The sequence below is a fragment of the Coregonus clupeaformis genome, chromosome 20 (assembly GCF_020615455.1).
Source record: "Coregonus clupeaformis isolate EN_2021a chromosome 20, ASM2061545v1, whole genome shotgun sequence".
NCBI classification, from domain to species: domain Eukaryota; kingdom Metazoa; phylum Chordata; class Actinopteri; order Salmoniformes; family Salmonidae; genus Coregonus; species Coregonus clupeaformis.
Genome location: NC_059211.1, coordinates 51,101,457 through 51,125,484, shown reverse-complemented (window position 1 = coordinate 51,125,484; position 24,028 = coordinate 51,101,457). Strand labels below are relative to the sequence as shown.

Sequence of the window (24,028 nt, the reverse complement as noted above, 5' to 3'; positions counted from 1 at the left end):
AGAGAGAGTCATTAGCTACTCTGATACACTGGCTACAGGAGAGAGAGAGTCATTAGCTACTCTGATACACTGGCTACAGGAGAGAGAGAGTCATTAGCTACTCTGATACACTGGCTACAGGAGGACAGAGAGTCATTAGCTACTCTGATACACTGGCTACAGGAGAGAGAGAGAGTCATTAGCTACTCTGATACACTGGCTACAGGAGAGAGAGAGAGAGAGAGTCATTAGCTACTCTGATACACTGGCTACAGGAGGACAGAGAGTCATTAGCTACTCTGATACACTGGCTACAGGAGGACAGAGAGAGTCATTAGCTACTCTGATACACTGGCTACAGGAGAGAGAGAGAGTCATTAGCTACTCTGATACACTGGCTACAGGAGAGAGAGAGAGAGGAGTCATTAGCTACTCTGATACACTGGCTACAGGAGGACAGAGAGAGTCATTAGCTACTCTGATACACTGGCTACAGGAGAGAGAGAGTCATTAGCTACTCTGATACACTGGCTACAGGAGGACAGAGAGTCATTAGCTACTCTGATACACTGGCTACAGGAGGACAGAGAGAGTCATTAGCTACTCTGATACACTGGCTACAGGAGGACAGACAGAGTCATTAGCTACTCTGATACACTGGCTACAGGAGAGAGAGAGAGTCATTAGCTACTCTGATACACTTGCTACAGGAGGACAGAGAGTCATTAGCTACTCTGATACACTGGCTACAGGAGAGAGAGAGAGTCATTAGCTACTCTGATACACTGGCTACAGGAGAGAGAGAGAGTCATTAGCTACTCTGATACACTGGCTACAGGAGAGAGAGAGAGTCATTAGCTACTCTGATACACTGGCTACAGGAGAGAGAGAGTCATTAGCTACTCTGATACACTGGCTACAGGAGAGAGAGAGAGTCATTAGCTACTCTGATACACTGGCTACAGGAGAGAGAGAGAGAGTCATTAGCTACTCTGATACACTGGCTACAGGAGAGAGAGAGAGTCATTAGCTACTCTGATACACTGGCTACAGGAGAGAGAGAGAGTCATTAGCTACTCTGATACACTGGCTACAGGAGAGAGAGAGAGGTCATTAGCTACTCTGATACACTGGCTACAGGAGAGAGGAGAGTCATTAGCTACTCTGATACACTGGCTACAGGAGGAGAGAGAGAGTCATTAGCTACTCTGATACACTGGCTACAGGAGGACGAGAGAGTCATTAGCTACTCTGATACACTGGCTACAGGAGACAGAGAGAGTCATTAGCTACTCTGATACACTGGCTACAGGAGAGAGAGAGTCATTAGCTACTCTGATACACTGGCTACAGGAGAGAGAGAGAGTCATTAGCTACTCTGATACACTGGCTACAGGAGAGAGAGAGAGTCATTAGCTACTCTGATACACTGGCTACAGGAGAGAGAGAGAGTCATTAGCTACTCTGATACACTGGCTACAGGAGAGAGAGAGAGTCATTAGCTACTCTGATACACTGGCTACAGGAGAGAGAGAGAGTCATTAGCTACTCTGATACACTGGCTACAGGAGAGAGAGAGAGTCATTAGCTACTCTGATACACTCGCTACAGGAGAGAGAGAGAGAGTCATTAGCTACTCTGATACACTGGCTACAGGAGAGAGAGAGAAGTCATTAGCTACTCTGATACACTGGCTACAGGAGGACAGAGAGAGTCATTAGCTACTCTGATACACTGGCTACAGGAGAGAGAGAGAGTCATTAGCTACTCTGATACACTGGCTACAGGAAGACAGAGAGAGTCATTAGCTACTCTGATACACTGGCTACAGGAGAGAGAGAGAGAGTCATTAGCTACTCTGATACACTGGCTACAGGAAGACAGAGAGAGTCATTAGCTACTCTGATACACTGGCTACAGGAGAGAGAGAGAGTCATTAGCTACTCTGATACACTGGCTACAGGAGAGAGAGAGAGTCATTAGCTACTCTGATACACTGGCTACAGGAGAGAGAGAGGAGTCATTAGCTACTCTGATACACTGGCTACAGGAGAGAGAGAGAGGTCATTAGCTACTCTGATACACTGGCTACAGGAGAGAGAGAGAGTCATTAGCTACTCTGATACACTGGCTACAGGAGAGAGAGAGAGTCATTAGCTACTCTGATACACTGGCTACAGGAGGACAGAGAGAGTCATTAGCTACTCTGATACACTGGCTACAGGAGAGAGAGAGTCATTAGCTACTCTGATACACTGGCTACAGGAGAGAGAGAGAGTCATTAGCTACTCTGATACACTGGCTACAGGAGAGAGAGAGTCATTAGCTACTCTGATACACTGGCTACAGGAGGACAGAGAGTCATTAGCTACTCTGATACACTGGCTACAGGAGAGAGAGAGAGAGTCATTAGCTACTCTGATACACTGGCTACAGGAGAGAGAGAGAGAGAGAGTCATTAGCTACTCTGATACACTGGCTACAGGAGGACAGAGAGAGTCATTAGCTACTCTGATACACTGGCTACAGGAGAGAGAGAGAGTCATTAGCTACTCTGATACACTGGCTACAGGAGAGAGAGAGAGTCATTAGCTACTCTGATACACTGGCTACAGGAGAGAGAGAGAGAGAGTCATTAGCTACTCTGATACACTGGCTACAGGAGGACAGAGAGAGTCATTAGCTACTCTGATACACTGGCTACAGGAGAGAGAGAGTCATTAGCTACTCTGATACACTGGCTACAGGAGGACAGAGAGTCATTAGCTACTCTGATACACTGGCTACAGGAGACAGAGAGAGTCATTAGCTACTCTGATACACTGGCTACAGGAGACAGACAGAGTCATTAGCTACTCTGATACACTGGCTACAGGAGAGAGAGAGTCATTAGCTACTCTGATACACTGGCTACAGGAGGACAGAGAGTCATTAGCTACTCTGATACACTGGCTACAGGAGAGAGAGAGAGTCATTAGCTACTCTGATACACTGGCTACAGGAGAGAGAGAGAGTCATTAGCTACTCTGATACACTGGCTACAGGAGAGAGAGAGAGTCATTAGCTACTCTGATACACTGGCTACAGGAGAGAGAGAGAGTCATTAGCTACTCTGATACACTGGCTACAGGAGAGAGAGAGAGTCATTAGCTACTCTGATACACTGGCTACAGGAGAGAGAGAGAGTCATTAGCTACTCTGATACACTCGCTACAGGAGAGAGAGAGAGTCATTAGCTACTCTGATACACTGGCTACAGGAGAGAGAGAGAGTCATTAGCTACTCTGATACACTGGCTACAGGAGGACAGAGAGAGTCATTAGCTACTCTGATACACTGGCTACAGGAGAGAGAGAGAGTCATTAGCTACTCTGATACACTGGCTACAGGAAGACAGAGAGAGTCATTAGCTACTCTGATACACTGGCTACATGAGAGAGAGAGAGAGTCATTAGCTACTCTGATACACTGGCTACAGGAGGACAGAGAGAGTCATTAGCTACTCTGATACACTGGCTACAGGAGAGAGAGAGAGTCATTAGCTACTCTGATACACTGGCTACAGGAGAGAGAGAGAGTCATTAGCTACTCTGATACACTGGCTACAGGAGAGAGAGAGAGTCATTAGCTACTCTGATACACTGGCTACAGGAGAGAGAGAGAGTCATTAGCTACTCTGATACACTGGCTACAGGAGAGAGAGAGAGTCATTAGCTACTCTGATACACTGGCTACAGGAGAGAGAGAGAGTCATTAGCTACTCTGATACACTGGCTACAGGAGGACAGAGAGAGTCATTAGCTACTCTGATACACTGGCTACAGGAGGACAGAGAGAGTCATTAGCTACTCTGATACACTGGCTACAGGAGAGAGAGAGAGTCATTAGCTACTCTGATACACTGGCTACAGGAGAGAGAGAGTCATTAGCTACTCTGATACACTGGCTACAGGAGGACAGAGAGTCATTAGCTACTCTGATACACTGGCTACAGGAGAGAGAGAGATCATTAGCTACTCTGATACACTGGCTACAGGAGGACAGAGAGAGTCATTAGCTACTCTGATACACTGGCTACAGGAGAGAGAGAGAGTCATTAGCTACTCTGATACACTGGCTACAGGAGAGAGAGAGAGAGAGAGTCATTAGCTACTCTGATACACTGGCTACAGGAGGACAGAGAGAGTCATTAGCTACTCTGATACACTGGCTACAGGAGAGAGAGAGAGAGTCATTAGCTACTCTGATACACTGGCTACAGGAGAGAGAGAGAGAGTCATTAGCTACTCTGATACACTGGCTACAGGAGGACAGAGAGAGTCATTAGCTACTCTGATACACTGGCTACAGGAGAGAGAGAGTCATTAGCTACTCTGATACACTGGCTACAGGAGAGAGAGAGAGTCATTAGCTACTCTGATACACTGGCTACAGGAGAGAGAGAGAGAGAGTCATTAGCTACTCTGATACACTGGCTACAGGAGGACAGAGAGAGTCATTAGCTACTCTGATACACTGGCTACAGGAGAGAGAGAGAGTCATTAGCTACTCTGATACACTGGCTACAGGAGGACAGAGAGTCATTAGCTACTCTGATACACTGGCTACAGGAGAGAGAGAGAGTCATTAGCTACTCTGATACACTGGCTACAGGAGGACAGAGAGAGTCATTAGCTACTCTGATACACTGGCTACAGGAGAGAGAGAGAGTCATTAGCTACTCTGATACACTGGCTACAGGAGAGAGAGAGAGAGAGTCATTAGCTACTCTGATACACTGGCTACAGGAGGACAGAGAGAGTCATTAGCTACTCTGATACACTGGCTACAGGAGAGAGAGAGAGATCATTAGCTACTCTGATACACTGGCTACAGGAGAGAGAGAGAGTCATTAGCTACTCTGATACACTGGCTACAGGAGAGAGAGAGAGAGTCATTAGCTACTCTGATACACTGGCTACAGGAGAGAGAGAGAGTCATTAGCTACTCTGATACACTGGCTACAGGAGAGAGAGAGAGAGTCATTAGCTACTCTGATACACTGGCTACAGGAGAGAGAGAGAGAGTCATTAGCTACTCTGATACACTGGCTACAGGAGAGAGAGAGAGTCATTAGCTACTCTGATACACTGGCTACAGGAGAGAGAGAGAGTCATTAGCTACTCTGATACACTGGCTACAGGAGAGAGAGAGAGTCATTAGCTACTCTGATACACTGGCTACAGGAGAGAGAGAGAGTCATTAGCTACTCTGATACACTGGCTACAGGAGGACAGAGAGAGTCATTAGCTACTCTGATACACTGGCTACAGGAGAGAGAGAGAGAGTCATTAGCTACTCTGATACACTGGCTACAGGAAGACAGAGAGAGTCATTAGCTACTCTGATACACTGGCTACATGAGAGAGAGAGAGTCATTAGCTACTCTGATACACTGGCTACAGGAAGACAGAGAGAGTCATTAGCTACTCTGATACACTGGCTACAGGAGAGAGAGAGAGAGTCATTAGCTACTCTGATACACTGGCTACAGGAGAGAGAGAGAGTCATTAGCTACTCTGATACACTGGCTACAGGAGAGAGAGAGAGTCATTAGCTACTCTGATACACTGGCTACAGGAGAGAGAGAGAGAGTCATTAGCTACTCTGATACACTGGCTACAGGAGAGAGAGAGAGTCATTAGCTACTCTGATACACTGGCTACAGGAGAGAGAGAGAGTCATTAGCTACTCTGATACACTGGCTACAGGAGGACAGAGAGAGTCATTAGCTACTCTGATACACTGGCTACAGGAGGACAGAGAGAGTCATTAGCTACTCTGATACACTGGCTACAGGAGAGAGAGAGAGTCATTAGCTACTCTGATACACTGGCTACAGGAGAGAGAGAGAGTCATTAGCTACTCTGATACACTGGCTACAGGAGAGAGAGAGAGGTCATTAGCTACTCTGATACACTGGCTACAGGAGAGAGAGAGAGTCATTAGCTACTCTGATACACTGGCTACAGGAGAGAGAGAGAGTCATTAGCTACTCTGATACACTGGCTACAGGAGAGAGAGAGAGTCATTAGCTACTCTGATACACTGGCTACAGGAGAGAGAGAGTCATTAGCTACTCTGATACACTCGCTACAGGAGAGAGAGAGAGTCATTAGCTACTCTGATACACTGGCTACAGGAGAGAGAGAGAGAGTCATTAGCTACTCTGATACACTGGCTACAGGAGGACAGAGAGAGTCATTAGCTACTCTGATACACTGGCTACAGGAGAGAGAGAGAGAGTCATTAGCTACTCTGATACACTGGCTACAGGAAGACAGAGAGAGTCATTAGCTACTCTGATACACTGGCTACATGAGAGAGAGAGAGTCATTAGCTACTCTGATACACTGGCTACAGGAAGACAGAGAGAGTCATTAGCTACTCTGATACACTGGCTACAGGAGAGAGAGAGAGTCATTAGCTACTCTGATACACTGGCTACAGGAGAGAGAGAGAGGAGTCATTAGCTACTCTGATACACTGGCTACAGGAGAGAGAGAGAGTCATTAGCTACTCTGATACACTGGCTACAGGAGAGAGAGAGAGAGAGAGAGTCATTAGCTACTCTGATACACTGGCTACAGGAGAGAGAGAGAGTCATTAGCTACTCTGATACACTGGCTACAGGAGGAGAGAGAGTCATTAGCTACTCTGATACACTGGCTACAGGAGGACAGAGAGAGTCATTAGCTACTCTGATACACTGGCTACAGGAGGACAGAGAGAGTCATTAGCTACTCTGATACACTGGCTACAGGAGAGAGAGAGAGTCATTAGCTACTCTGATACACTGGCTACAGGAGAGAGAGAGTCATTAGCTACTCTGATACACTGGCTACAGGAGAGAGAGAGAGTCATTAGCTACTCTGATACACTGGCTACAGGAGAGAGAGAGAGAGTCATTAGCTACTCTGATACACTGGCTACAGGAGAGAGAGAGAGAGTCATTAGCTACTCTGATACACTGGCTACAGGAGGACAGAGAGAGTCATTAGCTACTCTGATACACTGGCTACAGGAGGACAGAGAGAGTCATTAGCTACTCTGATACACTGGCTACAGGAGAGAGAGAGAGAGTCATTAGCTACTCTGATACACTGGCTACAGGAGAGAGAGAGAGAGAGTCATTAGCTACTCTGATACACTGGCTACAGGAGGAGAGAGAGTCATTAGCTACTCTGATACACTGGCTACAGGAGAGAGAGAGAGTCATTAGCTACTCTGATACACTGGCTACAGGAGGACAGAGAGTCATTAGCTACTCTGATACACTGGCTACAGGAGGACAGAGAGAGTCATTAGCTACTCTGATACACTGGCTACAGGAGGACAGACAGAATCATTAGCTACTCTGATACACTGGCTACAGGAGAGAGAGAGTCATTAGCTACTCTGATACACTTGCTACAGGAGGACAGAGAGTCATTAGCTACTCTGATACACTGGCTACAGGAGAGAGAGAGAGAGTCATTAGCTACTCTGATACACTGGCTACAGGAGAGAGAGAGAGTCATTAGCTACTCTGATACACTGGCTACAGGAGAGAGAGAGAGTCATTAGCTACTCTGATACACTGGCTACAGGAGAGAGAGAGTCATTAGCTACTCTGATACACTGGCTACAGGAGAGAGAGAGGTCATTAGCTACTCTGATACACTGGCTACAGGAGAGAGAGAGAGAGTCATTAGCTACTCTGATACACTGGCTACAGGAGAGAGAGAGAGTCATTAGCTACTCTGATACACTGGCTACAGGAGAGAGAGAGAGTCATTAGCTACTCTGATACACTGGCTACAGGAGAGAGAGAGAGTCATTAGCTACTCTGATACACTGGCTACAGGAGAGAGAGAGAGTCATTAGCTACTCTGATACACTGGCTACAGGAGAGAGAGAGAGAGTCATTAGCTACTCTGATACACTGGCTACAGGAGAGAGAGAGAGTCATTAGCTACTCTGATACACTGGCTACAGGAGAGAGAGAGAGTCATTAGCTACTCTGATACACTGGCTACAGGAGGACAGAGAGAGTCATTAGCTACTCTGATACACTGGCTACAGGAGGACAGAGAGAGTCATTAGCTACTCTGATACACTGGCTACAGGAGGACAGAGAGAGTCATTAGCTACTCTGATACACTGGCTACAGGAGAGAGAGAGAGAGTCATTAGCTACTCTGATACACTGGCTACAGGAGAGAGAGAGAGAGAGAGTCATTAGCTACTCTGATACACTGGCTACAGGAGGACAGAGAGAGTCATTAGCTACTCTGATACACTGGCTACAGGAGGACAGAGAGAGTCATTAGCTACTCTGATACACTGGCTACAGGAGAGAGAGAGAGTCATTAGCTACTCTGATACACTGGCTACAGGAGAGAGAGAGAGAGAGAGAGTCATTAGCTACTCTGATACACTGGCTACAGGAGGACAGAGAGAGTCATTAGCTACTCTGATACACTGGCTACAGGAGAGAGAGAGAGTCATTAGCTACTCTGATACACTGGCTACAGGAGGACAGAGAGTCATTAGCTACTCTGATACACTGGCTACAGGAGGACAGAGAGAGTCATTAGCTACTCTGATACACTGGCTACAGGAGGACAGACAGAGTCATTAGCTACTCTGATACACTGGCTACAGGAGAGAGAGAGTCATTAGCTACTCTGATACACTTGCTACAGGAGGACAGAGAGTCATTAGCTACTCTGATACACTGGCTACAGGAGAGAGAGAGATAGTCATTAGCTACTCTGATACACTGGCTACAGGAGAGAGAGAGAGTCATTAGCTACTCTGATACACTGGCTACAGGAGAGAGAGAGAGTCATTAGCTACTCTGATACACTGGCTACAGGAGAGAGAGAGAGTCATTAGCTACTCTGATACACTGGCTACAGGAGAGAGAGAGAGTCATTAGCTACTCTGATACACTGGCTACAGGAGAGAGAGAGATCATTAGCTACTCTGATACACTCGCTACAGGAGAGAGAGAGAGTCATTAGCTACTCTGATACACTGGCTACAGGAGAGAGAGAGAGTCATTAGCTACTCTGATACACTGGCTACAGGAGGACAGAGAGAGTCATTAGCTACTCTGATACACTGGCTACAGGAGAGAGAGAGAGTCATTAGCTACTCTGATACACTGGCTACAGGAAGACAGAGAGAGTCATTAGCTACTCTGATACACTGGCTACATGAGAGAGAGAGAGTCATTAGCTACTCTGATACACTGGCTACAGGAAGACAGAGAGAGTCATTAGCTACTCTGATACACTGGCTACAGGAGAGAGAGAGAGTCATTAGCTACTCGGATACACTGGCTACAGGAGAGAGAGAGAGTCATTAGCTACTCTGATACACTGGCTACAGGAGAGAGAGAGAGTCATTAGCTACTCTGATACACTGGCTACAGGAGAGAGAGAGTCATTAGCTACTCTGATACACTGGCTACAGGAGGACAGAGAGTCATTAGCTACTCTGATACACTGGCTACAGGAGGACAGAGAGAGTCATTAGCTACTCTGATACACTGGCTACAGGAGGACAGAGAGAGTCATTAGCTACTCTGATACACTGGCTACAGGAGAGAGAGAGAGATCATTAGCTACTCTGATACACTGGCTACAGGAGAGAGAGAGAGAGAGTCATTAGCTACTCTGATACACTGGCTACAGGAGGACAGAGAGAGTCATTAGCTACTCTGATACACTGGCTACAGGAGGACAGAGAGAGTCATTAGCTACTCTGATACACTGGCTACAGGAGAGAGAGAGAGTCATTAGCTACTCTGATACACTGGCTACAGGAGAGAGAGAGAGAGAAGAGTCATTAGCTACTCTGATACACTGGCTACAGGAGGACAGAGAGAGTCATTAGCTACTCTGATACACTGGCTACAGGAGAGAGAGAGAGTCATTAGCTACTCTGATACACTGGCTACAGGAGAGAGAGAGAGAGAGAGTCATTAGCTACTCTGATACACTGGCTACAGGAGAGAGAGAGAGAGAGAGAGAGTCATTAGCTACTCTGATACACTGGCTACAGGAGGACAGAGAGAGTCATTAGCTACTCTGATACACTGGCTACAGGAGAGAGAGAGTCATTAGCTACTCTGATACACTGGCTACAGGAGGACAGAGAGTCATTAGCTACTCTGATACACTGGCTACAGGAGGACAGAGAGAGTCATTAGCTACTCTGATACACTGGCTACAGGAGGACAGACAGAGTCATTAGCTACTCTGATACACTGGCTACAGGAGAGAGAGAGTCATTAGCTACTCTGATACACTTGCTACAGGAGGACAGAGAGTCATTAGCTACTCTGATACACTGGCTACAGGAGAGAGAGAAGATAGTCATTAGCTACTCTGATACACTGGCTACAGGAGAGAGAGAGAGTCATTAGCTACTCTGATACACTGGCTACAGGAGAGAGAGAGAGTCATTAGCTACTCTGATACACTGGCTACAGGAGAGAGAGAGAGTCATTAGCTACTCTGATACACTGGCTACAGGAGAGAGAGAGAGTCATTAGCTACTCTGATACACTCGCTACAGGAGAGAGAGAGAGTCATTAGCTACTCTGATACACTGGCTACAGGAGAGAGAGAGAGGTCATTAGCTACTCTGATACACTGGCTACAGGAGGACAGAGAGAGTCATTAGCTACTCTGATACACTGGCTACAGGAGAGAGAGAGAGTCATTAGCTACTCTGATACACTGGCTACAGGAAGACAGAGAGAGTCATTAGCTACTCTGATACACTGGCTACATGAGAGAGAGAGAGTCATTAGCTACTCTGATACACTGGCTACAGGAAGACAGAGAGAGTCATTAGCTACTCTGATACACTGGCTACAGGAGAGAGAGAGAGTCATTAGCTACTCGGATACACTGGCTACAGGAGAGAGAGAGAGTCATTAGCTACTCTGATACACTGGCTACAGGAGAGAGAGAGAGTCATTAGCTACTCTGATACACTGGCTACAGGAGAGAGAGAGTCATTAGCTACTCTGATACACTGGCTACAGGAGGACAGAGAGTCATTAGCTACTCTGATACACTGGCTACAGGAGGACAGAGAGAGTCATTAGCTACTCTGATACACTGGCTACAGGAGGACAGAGAGAGTCATTAGCTACTCTGATACACTGGCTACAGGAGAGAGAGAGAGAGTCATTAGCTACTCTGATACACTGGCTACAGGAGAGAGAGAGAGAGAGTCATTAGCTACTCTGATACACTGGCTACAGGAGGACAGAGAGAGTCATTAGCTACTCTGATACACTGGCTACAGGAGGACAGAGAGAGTCATTAGCTACTCTGATACACTGGCTACAGGAGAGAGAGAGAGTCATTAGCTACTCTGATACACTGGCTACAGGAGAGAGAGAGAGAGAGAGTCATTAGCTACTCTGATACACTGGCTACAGGAGGACAGAGAGAGTCATTAGCTACTCTGATACACTGGCTACAGGAGAGAGAGAGTCATTAGCTACTCTGATACACTGGCTACAGGAGGACAGAGAGAGTCATTAGCTACTCTGATACACTGGCTACAGGAGGACAGAGAGAGTCATTAGCTACTCTGATACACTGGCTACAGGAGGACAGACAGAGTCATTAGCTACTCTGATACACTGGCTACAGGAGAGAGAGAGTCATTAGCTACTCTGATACACTTGCTACAGGAGGACAGAGAGTCATTAGCTACTCTGATACACTGGCTACAGGAGAGAGAGAGAGAGTCATTAGCTACTCTGATACACTGGCTACAGGAGAGAGAGAGAGTCATTAGCTACTCTGATACACTGGCTACAGGAGAGAGAGAGAGTCATTAGCTACTCTGATACACTGGCTACAGGAGAGAGAGAGAGTCATTAGCTACTCTGATACACTGGCTACAGGAGAGAGAGAGAGTCATTAGCTACTCTGATACACTGGCTACAGGAGAGAGAGAGAGTCATTAGCTACTCTGATACACTCGCTACAGGAGAGAGAGAGAGTCATTAGCTACTCTGATACACTGGCTACAGGAGAGAGAGAGAGTCATTAGCTACTCTGATACACTGGCTACAGGAGGACAGAGAGAGTCATTAGCTACTCTGATACACTGGCTACAGGAGAGAGAGAGAGTCATTAGCTACTCTGATACACTGGCTACAGGAAGACAGAGAGAGTCATTAGCTACTCTGATACACTGGCTACATGAGAGAGAGAGAGTCATTAGCTACTCTGATACACTGGCTACAGGAAGACAGAGAGAGTCATTAGCTACTCTGATACACTGGCTACAGGAGAGAGAGAGTCATTAGCTACTCGGATACACTGGCTACAGGAGAGAGAGAGAGTCATTAGCTACTCTGATACACTGGCTACAGGAGAGAGAGAGAGTCATTAGCTACTCTGATACACTGGCTACAGGAGAGAGAGAGAGAGTCATTAGCTACTCTGATACACTGGCTACAGGAGAGAGAGAGAGTCATTAGCTACTCTGATACACTGGCTACAGGAGAGAGAGAGAGTCATTAGCTACTCTGATACACTGGCTACAGGAGGACAGAGAGAGTCATTAGCTACTCTGATACACTGGCTACAGGAGGACAGAGAGAGTCATTAGCTACTCTGATACACTGGCTACAGGAGAGAGAGAGAGTCATTAGCTACTCTGATACACTGGCTACAGGAGAGAGAGAGTCATTAGCTACTCTGATACACTGGCTACAGGAGGACAGAGAGTCATTAGCTACTCTGATACACTGGCTACAGGAGGACAGAGAGAGTCATTAGCTACTCTGATACACTGGCTACAGGAGGACAGAGAGAGTCATTAGCTACTCTGATACACTGGCTACAGGAGAGAGAGAGAGTCATTAGCTACTCTGATACACTGGCTACAGGAGAGAGAGAGAGAGAGAGTCATTAGCTACTCTGATACACTGGCTACAGGAGGACAGAGAGAGTCATTAGCTACTCTGATACACTGGCTACAGGAGAGAGAGAGAGTCATTAGCTACTCTGATACACTGGCTACAGGAGAGAGAGAGAGAGTCATTAGCTACTCTGATACACTGGCTACAGGAGGACAGAGAGAGTCATTAGCTACTCTGATACACTGGCTACAGGAGAGAGAGAGTCATTAGCTACTCTGATACACTGGCTACAGGAGGACAGAGAGAGTCATTAGCTACTCTGATACACTGGCTACAGGAGAGAGAGAGAGAGAGAGTCATTAGCTACTCTGATACACTGGCTACAGGAGAGAGAGAGAGAGTCATTAGCTACTCTGATACACTGGCTACAGGAGGACAGAGAGTCATTAGCTACTCTGATACACTGGCTACAGGAAGACAGAGAGAGTCATTAGCTACTCTGATACACTGGCTACAGGAGGACAGAGAGAGTCATTAGCTACTCTGATACACTGGCTACAGGAGGACAGACAGAGTCATTAGCTACTCTGATACACTGGCTACAGGAGAGAGAGAGAGTCATTAGCTACTCTGATACACTTGCTACAGGAGGACAGAGAGTCATTAGCTACTCTGATACACTGGCTACAGGAGAGAGAGAGAGAGTCATTAGCTACTCTGATACACTGGCTACAGGAGAGAGAGAGAGTCATTAGCTACTCTGATACACTGGCTACAGGAGAGAGAGAGAGAGTCATTAGCTACTCTGATACACTGGCTACAGGAGAGAGAGAGAGTCATTAGCTACTCTGATACACTGGCTACAGGAGAGAGAGAGAGTCATTAGCTACTCTGATACACTGGCTACAGGAGAGAGAGAGAGTCATTAGCTACTCTGATACACTCGCTACAGGAGAGAGAGAGAGTCATTAGCTACTCTGATACACTGGCTACAGGAGAGAGAGAGAGTCATTAGCTACTCTGATACACTGGCTACAGGAGGACAGAGAGAGTCATTAGCTACTCTGATACACTGGCTACAGGAGAGAGAGAGTCATTAGCTACTCTGATACACTGGCTACAGGAAGACAGAGAGAGTCATTAGCTACTCTGATACACTGGCTACATGAGAGAGAGAGAGTCATTAGCTACTCTGATACACTGGCTACAGGAAGACAGAGAGAGTCATTAGCTACTCTGATACACTGGCTACAGGAGAGAGAGAGAGGTCATTAGCTACTCGGATACACTGGCTACAGGAGAGAGAGAGAGAGTCATTAGCTACTCTGATACACTGGCTACAGGAGAGAGAGAGAGTCATTAGCTACTCTGATACACTGGCTACAGGAGAGAGAGAGAGAGTCATTAGCTACTCTGATATACTGGCTACAGGAGAGAGAGAGAGTCATTAGCTACTCTGATACACTGGCTACAGGAGAGAGAGAGAGTCATTAGCTACTCTGATACACTGGCTACAGGAGGACAGAGAGAGAGTCATTAGCTACTCTGATACACTGGCTACAGGAGGACAGAGAGAGTCATTAGCTACTCTGATACACTGGCTACAGGAGAGAGAGAGAGTCATTAGCTACTCTGATACACTGGCTACAGGAGAGAGAGAGAGTCATTAGCTACTCTGATACACTGGCTACAGGAGGACAGAGAGTCATTAGCTACTCTGATACACTGGCTACAGGAGGACAGAGAGGGTCATTAGCTACTCTGATACACTGGCTACAGGAGGACAGAGAGAGTCATTAGCTACTCTGATACACTGGCTACAGGAGGACAGAGAGAGTCATTAGCTACTCTGATACACTGGCTACAGGAGAGAGAGAGAGAGAGAGAGAGTCATTAGCTACTCTGATACACTGGCTACAGGAGGACAGAGAGAGTCATTAGCTACTCTGATACACTGGCTACAGGAGGACAGAGAGAGTCATTAGCTACTCTGATACACTGGCTACAGGAGAGAGAGAGAGTCATTAGCTACTCTGATACACTGGCTACAGGAGGACAGAGAGAGTCATTAGCTACTCTGATACACTGGCTACAGGAGGACAGAGAGAGTCATTAGCTACTCTGATACACTGGCTACAGGAGAGAGAGAGAGTCATTAGCTACTCTGATACACTGGCTACAGGAGAGAGAGAGAGAGAGTCATTAGCTACTCTGATACACTGGCTACAGGAGGACAGAGAGAGTCATTAGCTACTCTGATACACTGGCTACAGGAGGACAGAGAGAGTCATTAGCTACTCTGATACACTGGCTACAGGAGAGAGAGAGAGTCATTAGCTACTCTGATACACTGGCTACAGGAGGACAGAGAGAGTCATTAGCTACTCTGATACACTGGCTACAGGAGGACAGAGAGAGTCATTAGCTACTCTGATACACTGGCTACAGGAGGACAGAGAGAGTCATTAGCTACTCTGATACACTGGCTACAGGAGAGAGAGAGAGAGAGAGTCATTAGCTACTCTGATACACTGGCTACAGGAGGACAGAGAGAGTCATTAGCTACTCTGATACACTGGCTACAGGAGAGAGAGAGTCATTAGCTACTCTGATACACTGGCTACAGGAGGACAGAGAGTCATTAGCTACTCTGATACACTGGCTACAGGAAGACAGAGAGAGTCATTAGCTACTCTGATACACTGGCTACAGGAGGACAGAGAGAGTCATTAGCTACTCTGATACACTGGCTACAGGAGGACAGAGAGAGTCATTAGCTACTCTGATACACTGGCTACAGGAGAGAGAGAGTCATTAGCTACTCTGATACACTTGCTACAGGAGGACAGAGAGAGTCATTAGCTACTCTGATACACTGGCTACAGGAGAGAGAGAGAGAGTCATTAGCTACTCTGATACACTGGCTACAGGAGAGAGAGAGAGTCATTAGCTACTCTGATACACTGGCTACAGGAGAGAGAGAGAGAGTCATTAGCTACTCTGATACACTGGCTACAGGAGAGAGAGAGAGTCATTAGCTACTCTGATACACTGGCTACAGGAGAGAGAGAGTCATTAGCTACTCTGATACACTGGCTACAGGAGAGAGAGAGAGTCATTAGCTACTCTGATACACTGGCTACAGGAGAGAGAGAGAGTCATTAGCTACTCTGATACACTGGCTACAGGAGAGAGAGAGAGTCATTAGCTACTCTGATACACTGGCTACAGGAGGAGAGAGAGAGTCATTAGCTACTCTGATACACTGGCTACAGGAGAGAGAGAGAGAGTCATTAGCTACTCTGATACACTGGCTACAGGAGGACAGAGAGAGAGTCATTAGCTACTCTGATACACTGGCTACAGGAGGACAGAGAGAGTCATTAGCTACTCTGATACACTGGCTACAGGAGAGAGAGAGAGTCATTAGCTACTCTGATACACTGGCTACAGGAGAGAGAGAGAGAGTCATTAGCTACTCTGATACACTGGCTACAGGAGGACAGAGAGTCATTAGCTACTCTGATACACTGGCTACAGGAGGACAGAGAGAGTCATTAGCTACTCTGATACACTGGCTACAGGAGAGAGAGAGAGTCATTAGCTACTCTGATACACTGGCTACAGGAGAGAGAGAGAGAGTCATTAGCTACTCTGATACACTGGCTACAGGAGGACAGAGAGAGTCATTAGCTACTCTGATACACTGGCTACAGGAGGACAGAGAGAGTCATTAGCTACTCTGATACACTGGCTACAGGAGAGAGAGAGAGATCATTAGCTACTCTGATACACTGGCTACAGGAGGACAGAGAGAGTCATTAGCTACTCTGATACACTGGCTACAGGAGAGAGAGAGAGTCATTAGCTACTCTGATACACTGGCTACAGGAGGACAGAGAGAGTCATTAGCTACTCTGATACACTGGCTACAGGAGAGAGAGAGAGAGAGTCATTAGCTACTCTGATACACTGGCTACAGGAGGACAGAGAGTCATTAGCTACTCTGATACACTGGCTACAGGAGAGAGAGAGTCATTAGCTACTCTGATACACTGGCTACAGGAGGACAGAGAGTCATTAGCTACTCTGATATACTGGCTACAGGAGAGAGAGATAGTCATTAGCTACTCTGATACACTGGCTACAGGAAGACAGAGAGAGTCATTAGCTACTCTGATACACTGGCTACAGGAGAGAGAGAGTCATTAGCTACTCTGATACACTGGCTACAGGAAGACAGAGAGAGTCATTAGCTACTCTGATACACTGGCTACATGAGAGAGAGAGAGTCATTAGCTACTCTGATACACTGGCTACAGGAAGACAGAGTCATTAGCTACTCTGATACACTGGCTACAGGAGAGAGAGAGAGTCATTAGCTACTCGGATACACTGGCTACAGGAGAGAGAGAGAGAGTCATTAGCTACTCTGATACACTGGCTACAGGAGAGAGAGAGAGTCATTAGCTACTCTGATACACTGGCTACAGGAGAGAGAGAGAGAGTCATTAGCTACTCTGATACACTGGCTACAGGGAGAGAGAGAGTAATTAGCTACTCTGATACACTGGCTACAGGAGAGAGAGAGTCATTAGCTACTCTGATACACTGGCTACAGGAGGACAGAGAGAGTCATTAGCTACTCTGATACACTGGCTACAGGAGGACAGAGAGAGTCATTAGCTACTCTGATACACTGGCTACAGGAGAGAGAGAGAGTCATTAGCTACTCTGATACACTGGCTACAGGAGAGAGAGAGTCATTAGCTACTCTGATACACTGGCTACAGGAGGACAGAGAGTCATTAGCTACTCTGATACACTGGCTACAGGAAGACAGAGAGAGTCATTAGCTACTCTGATACACTGGCTACAGGAGGACATAGAGAGTCATTAGCTACTCTGATACACTGGCTACAGGAGGACAGAGAGAGTCATTAGCTACTCTGATACACTGGCTACAGGAGAGAGAGAGAGTCATTAGCTACTCTGATACACTGGCTACAGGAGGACAGAGAGAGTCATTAGCTACTCTGATACACTGGCTACAGGAGAGAGAGAGAGTCATTAGCTACTCTGATACACTGGCTACAGGAGGACAGAGAGTCATTAGCTACTCTGATACACTGGCTACAGGAGAGAGAGAGAGTCATTAGCTACTCTGATACACTGGCTACAGGAGGACAGAGAGAGTCATTAGCTACTCTGATACACTGGCTACAGGAGGACAGAGAGAGTCATTAGCTACTCTGATACACTGGCTACAGGAGAGAGAGAGAGTCATTAGCTACTCTGATACACTGGCTACAGGAGGACAGAGAGTCATTAGCTACTCTGATATACTGGCTACAGGAGGACAGAGAGAGTCATTAGCTACTCTGATACACTGGCTACAGGAGGACAGAGAGAGTCATTAGCTACTCTGATACACTGGCTACAGGAGGAAAGAGAGTCATTAGCTACTCTGATACACTGGCTACAGGAGGAAAGAGATTCATAGATACATGCATCAGATCACAAGCTAGGGCTTGGTCAATAGAGCAAGATACACAGTTTGAGCTCTCTCTGGATTTCATTTATAGTGCTTCTGTTCTAATAAAACCAGAATATCAAACAAGTTAGCTTAAGTGCTGCTGTCTAAGTTGGATAATTGTAACTCATTCGATGGAGGGTATTGGCATGGCTCCTGTGTAAACTCTCTGTTTTAATGGAGATCAATATTGTATAAAGCCCAGTGTTCAGAGTCATCTGACCTGGCGAGTGGTACCTGTTGTCCCAACAGAGACAGTCACTCTCCCAGGTAGTCAGCTAGGTATCAATGTCAACAACACTGAATCGACTACACCAATGCCCCAATACCACACAAGTACACACACACACATGCTTGCAGTTAACCTGCCATGTTCACTCTCATGTGGATGCACAGACGGTGTCATGTCAAGTAATAGAAGATAGCATTAGCATTAGCATTAGCACCTTCCCTTTCATCTCAAAGCAGCTCTCTCTCTACCTACCTCAGCTGCTGCAGCCAAGCAGCACTAATAACCAGGTCACACACACACACACACACATACACACAGATCAATCACAGTGGAATGCTGCAAGTCCTTTGCCTGACTGGCAGCCTCTTTGTCTTGTAGTGAGTGAGGGCTGAACACCCCTGACTCTCTTGCTCAATTCTAAATTAACCCCTATATGTGTATATGGGTATAGTATAGGGGCGGATTTGGGATTGATTCTCTCTCCAGGGTTAGTTAGTAGTCACCTCGTAGCTTTCCCTCCAGGTAGGTTCTGGAGTGGAGGATCAGGTCCATATCAGAACGTATCAGCACCTCCTGCTGGCAAGCTGCCGTCTTACACTCCTCCTTCAGAACAGACAGACCCTCCAACAGACACTCCTGCACCAGGATATAAGCTGCTTCTACTGTCTGTGGTACAGAGGAGAGAGAGGTCAGAGGGTAAGAGTCTAAGATCATGTGTTGTAGTAGCTACTACAGAACAGAGGAGTATAACTCACAGCGAACCACACTCTCTTCCTCTCCGTCTTCTTGGCTTTCAGACGAGGCAGCATATCCTTCTCCAGAGACGGCAACAGCTCCTCCATAACCAAGTTGGCAAGTACCTGTACACACACACCGACACACACACACACACACACACACACACGATGTATGTCAACATCTTACCAACCCGTGTGTGCATATCAAACATCCAAATCACGTGACAACATGCACGGCTGCAGTTAACCCCTTATAACCCCTGACAAACATGCAAGCCGGTAAGTGATCCTGCAAACACATGGTGAAACTACACAACAAAACTCTCTGGGAACAACATCTTTACTCTTGACATTGCGAACTTTCCATGCAGTACTCATCTTTTTTCGTTAAACTTTTTCACCCCGGACGTTTATCCCGAGACAGAAGAGTCAGAAGAGTCTTTTTCCTGTGCGTTTTAGCTGCCAACTTTACGTTATTTTCCTTTTTTCCATCGCAACTTTTTTCCCTTATTCAACTTTTTCACTCCGGACGCTTTATCTGGACATGGTTCATCAACATCTTCAACAGCCGAAGCTAAGTAGTAACATTAACATGATGTCTTCTAACTGCAGTCGCTGTACTCATAATATACAGGAGAATTCTCGCCTTACGGCGAGAATAGCTGTGCTACAAGCCCAGCTTCAGACGCAATCGTTAGGCAAGGGTAATATCAGTGTAGGAAAGGAAGAAACAGCGTCTGTGCCACCAGTAAGTACAGACAGTAATGTTAGTATAAATCCCCCCGCACAGTCCCCGCAGCCGGACAACTTTCTCATGGCTTCTGGAGGGAAATACTGTTGGAATGCTCAACCGGTGTCGCTCATTCAGCCGACAGAAACCTTCAACCGGTTTTCCCCATTATGTAGCGAGTCGGAGTCTGAGTCTGAGTCTTCTCTAGTCTCTACTCCTCCCGTTACGGGGTCTGAGACTCCGAAGGCTCCCACCATTAGCTCTGACAAATTGAAAACCCCTAGTCATTGGCGACTCCATTACCCGCAGTATTAGACTTAAAACGAATCACCCAGCGATCATACACTGTTTACCAGGGGGCAGGGCTACCGACGTTAAGGCTAATCTAAAGATGGTGCTGGCTAAAGCTAAAACTGGCGAGTGTAGAGAGTATAGAGATATTGTTATCCACGTCGGCACCAACGATGTTAGGATGAAACAGTCAGAGGTCACCAAGTGCAACATAGCTTCAGCGTGTAAATCAGCTAGAAAGATGTGTCGGCATCGAGTAATTGTCTCTGGCCCCCTCCCAGTTAGGGGAAGTGACGAGCTCTACAGCAGAGTCTCAGCACTCAATCGCTGGTTGAAAACTGTTTTCTGCCCCTCCCAAAAGATAACATTTGTGGATAATTGGCCCTCTTTCTGGGACTCACCCACAAACAGGATCAAGCCTGACCTGCTGAGGAGTGACGGACTCCATCCTAACTGGAGGGGTGCTCTCCTCTTATCTACCAACATAGATAGGGCTCTAACTCCTCTAGCCCCACAGTGAAATAGGGTGCAGGCCAGGCAGCAGGCTGTTAGCCAACCTGCCAGCTTAGTGGAGTCTGCCAATAGCATAGTCAGTGTAGTCAGCTCAGCCATACCCATTGAGACTGTGTCTGTGCCTCGACCTAGGTTGGGCAAAACTAAACATGGTGGTGTTCACCCTAGCAATCTTATTAGGATAAAGACCTCCTCCATTCCTGCCATTATTGAAAGAGATCGTGATACCTCACATCTCAAAATAGGGTTACTTAATGTTAGATCCCTCACTTCAAAGGCAGTCATAGTCAATGAACTAATCACTGATCATAATCTTGATGTGATTGGCCTGACTGAAACATGGCTTAAGCCTGATGAATTTGCTGTGTTAAATGAGGCCTCACCTCCTGGTTACACTAGTGACCATATTCCCCGTGCATCCCGCAAAGGCGGAGGTGTTGCTAACATTTACGATAGCAAATTTCAATTTACAAAAAAAAAAATGACGTTTTCATCTTTCGAGCTTCTAGTCATGAAATCTATGCAGCCTACTCAATCACTTTTTATAGCTACTGTTTACAGGCCTCCTGGGCCATATACAGCGTTCCTCTCTGAGTTTCCTGAATTCCTATCAGACCTTGTAGTCATAGCAGATCATATTCTAATTTTTGGTGATTTTAATATTCACATGGAGAAGTCCACAGACCCACTCCAAAAGTCTTTCGGAGCCATTATCGACTCAGTGGGTTTTGTCCAACATGTCTCTGGACCTACTCACTGCCACAGTCATACTCTGGACCTAGTTTTGTCCCATGGAATAAATGTTGTAGATCTTAATGTTTTTCCACAAAATCCTGGACTATCGGACCACCATTTTATTACGTTTGCAATCGCAACAAATAATCTGCTCAGACCCCAACCAAGGAGCATCAAAAGTCGTGCTATAAATTCTCAGACAACACAAAAATTCATTGATGCCCTTCCAGACTCCTTCTGCCTACCCAAGGACGTCAGAGGACAAAAATCAGTTAACCACTTAACTGAGGAACTCAATTTAACCTTGCGCAATACCCTAGATGCAGTTGCACCCCTAAAAACGAAAAACATTTGTCATAAGAAACTAGCTCCCTGGTATACAGAAAATACCCGAGCTTTGAAGCAAGCTTCCAGGAAATTGGAACGGAAATGGCGCCACACCAAACTGGAAGTCTTCCGACTAGCTTGGAAAGACAGTACCGTGCAGTACCGAAGAGCCCTCACTGCTGCTCGATCATCCTACTTTTCCAAATTAATCGAGGAAAATAAGAACAATCCAAAATTTCTTTTTGATACTGTTGCAAAGCTAACTAAAAAGCAGCATTCCCCAAGAGAGGATGGTTTTCACTTCAGCAGTGATAAATTCATGAACTTCTTTGAGGAAAAGATCATGACCATTAGAAAGCAAATTACGGACTCCTTTTTGAATCTGCGTATTCCTCCAGGGCTTAGCTGTCCTGGATCTGCACAGCTCTGCGAGGGCCTGGGATCGGGAGAGACACTTAAGTGTTTTAGTACTATATCTCTTGACACAATGATGAAAATAATCATGGCCTCTAAACCTTCAAGCTGCATACTGGATCCTATTCCTACTAAACTGCTGAAGGAGCTGCTTCCTGTGCTTGGCCCTCCTATGTTGAACATAATAAACAGCTCTCTATCCACCGGATGTGTACCAAACTCACTAAAAGTGGCAGTGATAAAGCCTCTCTTGAAAAAGCCAAACCTTGACCCGGAAAATATAAAAAACTATCGGCCTATATCGAATCTTCCATTCCTCTCAAAAATTTTAGAAAAAGCTGTTGCGCAGCAACTCACTGCCTTTCTGAAGACAAACAATGTATACGAAATGCTTCAGTCTGGTTTTAGACCCCATCATAGCACTGAGACTGCACTTGTGAAGGTGGTAAATGACCTTTTAATGGCGTCAGACCGAGGCTCTGCATCTGTCCTCGTGCTACTAGACCTTAGTGCTGCCTTTGACACCATCGATCACCACATTCTTTTGGAGAGACTGGAAACCCAAATTGGTCTACACGGACAAGTTCTGGCCTGGTTTAGATCCTACCTGTCGGAAAGATATCAGTTTGTCTCTGTGAATGGTCTGTCCTCCGACAAATCAACTGTACATTTCGGTGTTCCTCAAGGTTCCGTTTTAGGACCACTATTGTTTTCACTATATATTTTACCTCTTGGGGATGTTATTCGAAAACATAATGTTAACTTTCACTGCTATGCGGATGACACACAGCTGTACATTTCAATGAAGCATGGTGAAGCCCCAAAATTGCCCTCGCTAGAAGCCTGTGTTTCAGACATAAGGAAGTGGATGGCTGAAAACTTTTTACTTTTAAACTCGGACAAAACAGAGATGCTTGTACTAGGTCCCAAGAAACAAAGAGATCTTCTGTTAAATCTGACAATTCATCTTGATGGTTGTAAAGTCGTCTCAAATAAAACTGTGAAGGACCTAGGCGTTACTCTTGACCCTGATCTCTCTTTTGACGAACATATCAAGACTGTTTCAAGGACAGCTTTTTTCCATCTACGTAACATTGCAAAAATCAGAAATTTTCTGTCCAAAAATGATGCAGAAAAATTAATCCATGCATTTGTTACTTCTAGATTAGACTACTGCAATGCTCTATTTTCCGGCTACCCGGATAAAGCACTAAATAAACTTCAGTTAGTGCTAAATACGGCTGCTAGAATCCTGACTAGAACCAAGAAATTTGATCATATTACTCCAGTGCTAGCTTCCCTACACTGGCTTCCTGTTAAGGCAAGGGCTGATTAAGGTTTTACTGTTAACCTATAAAGCGTTACATGGGCTTGCTCCTACCTATCTTTCCGAGTTGGTCCTGCCGTACATACCAATACGTACGCTACGGTCACAAGACGCAGGCCTCCTAATTGTCCCTAGAATTTCTAAGCAAACAGCGGGAGGCAGGGCTTTCTCCTATAGATCTCCATTTTTATGGAACAGTCTGCCTACCCATGTGAGAGACGCAGACTCGGTCTCAACCTTTAAGTCTTTACTGAAGACTTATCTCTTCAGTAGGTCATATGATTGA

General features: G+C 46.2%; 1 protein-coding gene across 1 annotated transcript in view; it reads right to left on the bottom strand.

The window, feature by feature from the left end:
* niban1a (niban apoptosis regulator 1a) overlaps positions 1-24,028 on the bottom strand; it is a 65,681-nt gene that overhangs the window by 25,433 nt on the left and 16,220 nt on the right. Inside the window, exons 7-8 of the mRNA XM_041838785.2 lie at positions 19,424-19,528; positions 19,172-19,334 (exon numbers count right to left, since the gene is read on the bottom strand). Coding sequence (XP_041694719.2) covers positions 19,172-19,334; positions 19,424-19,528 — 268 coding nt within the window. The remainder of the gene's footprint in view (positions 1-19,171; positions 19,335-19,423; positions 19,529-24,028) is intronic.